The 8,106-nt window shown below is 32.6% G+C and overlaps 1 protein-coding gene across 1 annotated transcript; it reads right to left on the bottom strand.

Moving 5' to 3' along the window:
* Positions 1 to 5,128: 5,128 nt before the first annotated feature.
* On the bottom strand, positions 5,129 to 5,867 carry LOC145014549 (uncharacterized). The gene is made up of 2 exons (XM_078972936.1): positions 5,418 to 5,867; positions 5,129 to 5,331 (listed from the first exon to the last, which is right to left on the bottom strand). Exons 1-2 carry the CDS (start codon positions 5,749 to 5,751, stop codon positions 5,315 to 5,317), a joined length of 351 nt encoding a protein of 116 aa, XP_078829062.1. The 5' UTR covers positions 5,752 to 5,867; the 3' UTR covers positions 5,129 to 5,314.
* Positions 5,868 to 8,106: the final 2,239 nt, after the last annotated feature.

Here is an 8,106-nt window from a genome sequence, read left to right as displayed (position 1 = left end):
CATATGTCCAATGATGGATATGCAAGATGAAAATCCAAAGGTGCGTCTTCGAACATTTCATCCGTTTCAACCATTACATGTATTTGACACATTATCAGACACATCATGAAACATATCAGTTTGAGTATTAGAGGTATTCGGTATAAATCCATTTTGCTCCCCCTCAATAATAGGATCATTATTATGATGCTCCCCCTTGACATGTATACTCGTATGACCATGATCGTCCTCAAATGTATGCTCCCCCTCAACATTAGTTATCAAATTCAAGTGCTCCCCCTCCACTTGATCACCTTGCAACACTGGATGACTTTCAACGTGTATCGAAGAGTTCGTTGTCGATTGTGAACTACCATCATCTTGAGTTATAGTCAAATTATCATAATGTTTAAATACTTCAGGAATCTGATTGTTATCAACATGAACTTCTTCATCGATTTCCCTGACAGGAACACCAAAGATTAAGTCATAGTCAAAATCGAAAGAAATAACAATTTCTAACTCATCATTTGTTTCTTTAAGGATATGCTTCCGTTTAAATGTATTTTCGACATGTTTGAAAAAATAATCATCGAAAGTTAGATTGAAATTTTCTTCAATCTTCCTTGTTCGCTTATTCAACACTCGATATGCAAGTGAGTTATGTGAGTATCCCAAGAATATCCCCTCATCAGCTTTTGACTAAAATTTGATAAGGTTATCTTTGAGATTCACAATGAAGCACCTGCAACCAAAAACATGGAAAAATTTCACATTCGGTTTTTCATTGTTGATTATTTCATAATGGGTGATGTTAAAACGACGATAAATAAAAGATCGGTTTTGAGGGAAACATGTTGTCGAAACTGCTTCGACCCACAAATATTGAGGTAAATTTGCATATGTGAGCATTGTCCTTATTGCTTCACATAGTGATTTGTTTCGTCTTTCAACGACATCATTTTGTTGTGGTGTGTAAGGAGATGAAAAATTATGTGTAATTCCACATTCAAAAAGGTGTCAAGAACTTGATTCTTTAATTCTATGCCATTATCACTTTTGATCTTTCTCACTTTCTTTCCCAGACTTAGTTCAATATGCTTAACGAAATCGATCATTAATTAAGTAGTTTAAAACTTCTTTCAAAGTAAATACACCTAAGTAAACCTTGAAAAATCATTGACAATGACCAATATGTACCTCTTTCTATTGAGAGACTCAATAGTCGAAATTCCATAAAGGTCAATTTAAAGAAGTTCGAGAGGTTCGATGATTTTCGAATCAATGACAATCAGATGACCTTGAAGATGTTGTTTCCCTAGTTCGAGGGCTGACACAACGAATCGTTAGCAAATTTTAAAATAGGTAAGCCGAATAATATCATTTACCACCAATTTGTTTAGATTTTTGAAATTCAAGTGAGAGAGTCTTCAATGTAGCACATCCCATAATTCCTTCGCTGATTTGCAGTTGATGATAATATCAAAGTTGTCTAGAGCTACACCGCAAGAGATTTCATATAAGGTTATGGCATCATTCTTCACTTTGTCTAGATCATATTTTGTTGGCCGATTCATTGTTGGTTGACCTCCACCTAGTTTGGACTGAGTACCATCTGGTTGAACAGGAGTGAGAATTGGGACATGGAGTCCTTCTTCAACAGATCTCCAAATATCTCTTTCGAGCCTCATGAGATACCTTTCAATTCTTTGTAACCAATGGCGGTACTCACTTGCAACAAGCATTAGTGCTCTATTAGAGCCTCCAACACTGTTGGAAACATTCAATGATATAGCATGTGTTATATTTCCTTTTTTTATTTTATTTTCAAGAATGAGCTTTAGTGGCATATAAGGCTTTTCAAAATCAGAGTTTTTTTTAAAAAGCAACCACTTTGGCTTTGATACCAATTGTTGAGAGAAAAACTTTTGAAAAACACTTGGACAAACGTTAGTACAAGATAATAGTTGCGGAATAAGTTAATCTTAAATGATCATATTAGCTCAACAATAATAAATTAGAATTATTAGATTGTTAGTTGCGGAAATATAAAGTGTGGAAATGTAAAGGAAATATGTAACGCCCGCATTTCCAGGCTAGGCATTATCATTGTAATAGTCTATGTTAACCTTTGTAACTCTTTTGAAGTATTAATGATGAAATATTTGAGTATTATGTGAATTATGTGTTTATTTTCTTAATTATTATAATTTAATGAATTAAGAATAAAATAAGCATCAAATTTGAAGTGTGAGATAAGCCCCATATCTTTGTATAAAGATGTAGTGGTTGAAACAAGGATTCCGAAGATATAAAGAATGCCGAAATCCGAGTTATAACGAAGAAGTTATGACCTGTCGAAGTTTCGCGACAGAACCGGCAACGTTGAATGACGTAAAAAGTGAAATTTATGTTAGAATGATATTTAACCTTAGTTATCTAAACGAAAGTCATAGAGTTCGTTAAACTGAGAGCGTGCATAAAAAGAACGTCCAAATCTGACTTCGTATGAGGAAGTTATGATTTTTCTAAGTTTCGACTTAGCAGTATGCAGCCCGAATACTCGATTTGCAACCGAGCAGTTTTAGCCGAAACAATCTAAACGAGAATCGAAGATCTCGTTAATAGTAGTGAAACGATAAAAAGATAGGCGAAGACGGACGTCGGATGAAGAAGTTATGAATTTATAACGGAGTTTTCCTATCCCGGCCTACTAAAAATAAATAATAAAAATAAAATCAAAATTAGTCGGCGGAGCCTAAACGAAAGTTGTAGAGCGTAGTCTCACCTACGCGTGGATATAAAGAACATCGAAAATGGAGTTCTTATGAAGAAGATATGAATTTTCGAAGCTTATTAAATAATTAAAATATAAATTTAATTATTAAACCCAATATTATCCGAAGAGGAGTCACCGGACTTATCCGGGTTACGCCCAGCGTAAGGTTGTACGCCCAGCATACCCCGATGCATGCACCGCCTCGGACTCAAGTGAGGCGGAAATGAGGGCTTAAGGTCCTTTAAATAGGATACAACCCGGTAAAATTAGGGTTTCCACTCACAGCGCCAACTCGTCGAGTTAGTCCATCCAACTCATCGAGTTGGTCATAAAACCAACATGGCCAAATCCGTCTCTACTCGACGAGTTAGGGCCTCCAACTCGTCGAGTTGCTCAATCAAAAGCATAAAAATTATATAAGGATTATACCTGGGAGTCGAGATGTTACAAAAGATTTTCAAGGAATCCATTGTTATTACAATATAACAATAAAGGTATGTTTCTTAACTTTATTTTATAGCCAATTTCGAAATTTATACATGCCTTCTAGGGTTTCTTGTTTATATGTTCAATGTTTGTATGTCTAATAGTGAAAACATAGATCCTTAAATTAGGGTTGCATGCGCACATAAGATTGTTTGCTATGTATTAAGCTCATGATACTGCTATGTACATGAACCAACAGACCGAGGGTAATCCAGCCCGACATATGTGGACCCGAGGGTATTCTAGTTCGATGACTGAATGGACTCATTACAAGTTGGCATTCCAGTTCGATGCCTAATTGGGCCAAGGGTAATACATCCGGATGTCTGTGGACTCAATGGTATTCCAGTCTGATGAGTGGGTGGACCTAGGGATGTCAAAAACCACCGTGAAACCCCGTTTCCGTGGGACCCCGATCCCGTACATGACTAAATTTTAAAAAAAACCGGGAGCAGGGGCAAAATTAAACCCCACTTATTTTTGGGACCGGGGTTGGGAGTTGTTATTTCCGTTCCGTACTCCCGCAGGGGCCCCGATTGTACAATTATTAAAAAAAATATATTTAATATAAAATATATATGCAAAATATATTTTCTAATTTTAGGGGGCAAAAACTGATTTCGGGGGCGGGAGCGGGGGCAGCTATTTCCGCTCCCGTTTGGTTCCGTTGACATCCCTAGGTGGACCCAACATGCACGATTTTATATGTTATCTATTGTGTGGTGGTACTTTGGGGGAACTTACTAAGCTTTGGCTTACAGTTTCAATTTTATATCTCAAGTACTTCAGACGATCGTGGGAAGCAAATGTGTGATCATGCACGTACTCTTGGTTTTGATGATATTGATTTTGGACACTCTAATATATGATTGCCATTTTTGAGAACAATGTTTTGTAAACGTTTGGTTGATTTAGGTTTTATTTGAAAACAACGATTTCTCTTGATTTAAAAATGAAAAGTTTTATCGTGGTTTTTGGGAGGTTATATTTTAACAATTTACAAACTAATCTTTAGATTTTCTTTTAAGTTTAACTAAATTTTGATTTAAGTTAACTCTTTTACATTCTATTTAAATTAACAATTTAAATATTGTATGCATTTAAAGTTGTGTGAAAAAAGTGATTCACGTACAAAAACATACTGAAACTAATATGTAAATTATAATACATTAAACTTAAAGACATAATTTTATAAATAGAAGTAAAATATATTATTTTAATATTAAAATTTACTTAATTTAATATTATAATTTAGGTTTTCCATTTAATTAATATTATTAAACATTTTATAAGTCATTATTAAAAAGAAAATACAAAATCATAGGTATTTTAAATGTATGTGGTGAAAGAAAAAAATACATTTTTAATTTATAATATAGTATAGATATAAAATACAATTTAGGTGTCTCATTTAATTAACATTATTAACCATTTTATATTATTTTTAAAAAGAAATTAAAAAATCATATGAATTTCAAATATACAAGATGAATGAAAAATATTTTTTTTATAGTATAATATAGACGATAATAATATATCTAATTGTTCGTGTTAATTGGGATAAGTAGGTAATTCTCAATATTAATATGTTGATTTGTTTGTGTTTATAAGGACGGCTAGGTAATTCATTTTCACTATTAATTTTTTTAGAAACGGCCTACACACACCGTTAATCTAATCTTAAATTTATACATTTCTGTCTCAAGTGGAACTTCAACCTTTAGATGGACGAACATATATCCCTAAAACTCTTAATAACCAAAGACCCTTAATATAATCTGAGTCTCAATATTAGTTATCCGATTCTTTAATTATATCTTGAATTCAACAATAACGAGTCTTGGTTTTAACCAAATAACCAATCACTCAAAGTACAAATCAATATGTACCCAACCACCATAACCAGTTTATGGTAAAACTCGTATTAGACTTTGTATTCAACACAATTCTCGAGATCAGAAAACAACATAATCAATACCAAACAAGAAGATTGGATTTATTTAAATTACAATCTCAAACCCACCCATACAACGTACATAACTCGAACTTAAACCACCACCTTTCCATCTTTCAAGGCAATGTATAGGCTGCAAATTAAGCAAAACGTACAAATTAGTCAGCCTCCACATAAAAAAACAACAACGCAATTAAATAATCAAAAAAATTAACCAACCTCCACATTGATAACCAACGGGCCGATCAACAATATTGCAACGTTTAGGAATTGTCACGGCGATTTCTGGCTTAATTCCAGAAGATTTTGCAGTATTAGACAGCATTACAGCACACAGGCATTTAGGGTTCTTCCCTATTCTCTTCACTTGAGCACAACAACTCGCAGAAACCGAAGCATTCACGTCTTGTGCAGCTGACGCACATGGTGCGAGCTTGAAGGCTTCCATGTCGGGATTTGCTTTGCCACATTCTCCAGCTCCGTTTACTTCACTCCATGCAGCGATCACAAGAAGAATAGCAAGCAAGTATACGAGTTTGAATGAAGCTGCCATTTGTGTGTGGAAGTAGTTGTGAATTCGTTGGGTTTTATAGCTAGCTATCAAGAAAGTTCAATGGAGGAAGCACCATCGATTGATCAGTCATTGAGTGTTGGTATGTGGGATTATGGAAACAAGAATTGTGGAAGGATTTTAAATTAGTTGAATGCGTTGTGGGAAGTGTAATAAGTAGTAATGGATACACCTATCTTTGTCTATCATAACATAATAAGCACTCTAAAAGTAATATTAATTACTTAAGATAGTGTTTGCACCACTATGATGGCGTTAGTGTTTTTGCTCTTAAAAACATCTGAATGTTTTTTATTTTTTGTAAAGCCGATAACAAAATAAGTTTTGTTATCACTTATTTTGTAAAATGGAGTTTGCAAACATGCCTTAATTTGCGGAATTGCTTTTAATACACGAATTTTGTAGAGTTTATAGTTTAAGGTTTAGAAAGAAAACTAATATTTAGTAGATAAGTTTAGTGTCATTAAGCTATCATCATATGATGCACTACCAAAAAAATAAAGAGTTGCAAAAAATAAAAATAAAATCACGATGAAAAGTGAAAAGATATGCCATTTCTGTTGTCGGCACACAGTCACTAATTTGTCTCTAAGCATAAACATTTGTGATGCTAACTTTTGTCAATGATTCGTCAGAATTTTATTCCATTTTTTATTTTTGCTGTGTTTATGTCGGAGTTCCCATCGATATTGGACATATTTTCTTGGCAGTCTATTTCTACATGTTTAAGTTTAACGTTCAATCAACTGATATACAATTTTCTAATACAAAGTCCAATGTCTTGATGCAAAACAAATAACAATTTAATATTTCAACCAATATTCATTGTTCTAATATAAAGTTCGATTTCTTAATTGAAAGTCCAATATTTTAATAGAAAAAAATGTTTTAATAATAAAAAGTAAAGTCCTAATTGGGTAGAATTAATAAATCATACTTTGAAAAACCTTAAGTACAATGTTATAATTGATAACCAAATTCAAAACCGTTTAAATTTTATAATACGATGTCTTAAAAAGTTAGTTTTCAAAGTACTATGTTATAATTTCATAGTATAATGCGATAACATATTAGATTTTGAAAGTATAATATTATAATTGAATGTAGATATTCGATTGCTTAAATATTCAAAATACATTGTCTTATTACATAAGAACTTCAAGGTATGATATCTTATGTACCTCGTTGCTTCAATGCATAAGAATTGATTCTTGAACGCCAAATTGGATTTTTGTTTCTCCCTAAACAAATACAAAGAGAACCTTGATCATACAGTACATATAGATACATCACAGTAAATAATTCCAAAATACATAGATATATCATACAACTTACATATTTACAAAATTCATAATTATACATCTCCAGCATTAACATTGTTCCAAAGTATATTATTTAATGCTACATTGTAAGTTATTAATCAATAATCATTATCAAAATAAAAATCACATATACCGAGTTCATCATCATGATCATCATCCTCATTTGAATGATCATTTGGTTATCATCAAAATTTTCTTACTCGTTGCCGACATCAATATGTTTTTTCTCAACATCTTTATTACAAATTATTCTATATTTCCTTCAATAGTTAGACACGTGGGCTACTCCACTACATGTTCATGACTACTTATGGTATGTACTTTATCCTCTTAAAAGATTTATTCCTCAACTTTATCATCATGATAGCCTTCTTAACTATTATGTTATGCTAGTTCATATATGCTTCTCTGATTCCGTATCGACATATTGCAACAATCCACCAATCTTTAAAATCATTTAGCATTCAAGGATATTGTGCATAATATGTGTGTTAGGCTTATGAAACCCTAGTGGCGAACAAAAATAGCATCTAGGAACTTCAATAATCAAATAAGTATCAAACCAAAAATGACATCGAAACAAAATATCAACATTGTTCCAAAATACATTATTTAATGCTACATTGTAAGTAATTAATCACTATCGAATAACAATCAAATATATTGAATTCATCGTCACCATCATCGACGTCTGAATTTAATTTATCATCAAATTCTTCTTCATCATAGCCAAATTATATATGTTTATCATCAACATCTTTATTATAAATTCTTATATTTATTCTTCAATAGCAAGACAAGTGTGTTCCCCTGTTGCATATTCATGACCACTTATGGTAAGTATTTTACACTTTTGAAAGAATTATCCCTCATCTTTGTCGTCATCATCACCTTTGTCGATATTCGGTAATATGTTCCACTAGTTCATATATTGTTCTTGGCTTCGTCTTGAAAATAACCCACCAGTCCTTTATTATGTTTGAAGTTGAGTTTATTTCCACCGTTTTTGTCCTTC

The sequence above is a fragment of the Lactuca saligna genome, chromosome 9 (assembly GCF_052625555.1).
Source record: "Lactuca saligna cultivar CGN05327 chromosome 9, ASM5262555v1, whole genome shotgun sequence".
Lineage (NCBI taxonomy): Eukaryota > Viridiplantae > Streptophyta > Magnoliopsida > Asterales > Asteraceae > Lactuca > Lactuca saligna.
This window is presented reverse-complemented; position numbering and strand designations above follow the sequence as displayed.

Excerpts from the sequence above, each read along its gene's own strand:
- LOC145014549 (XM_078972936.1), bottom strand. The coding sequence starts at position 5,751 with ATGGCAGCTTCATTCAAACTCGTATACTTGCTTGCTATTCTTCTTGTG.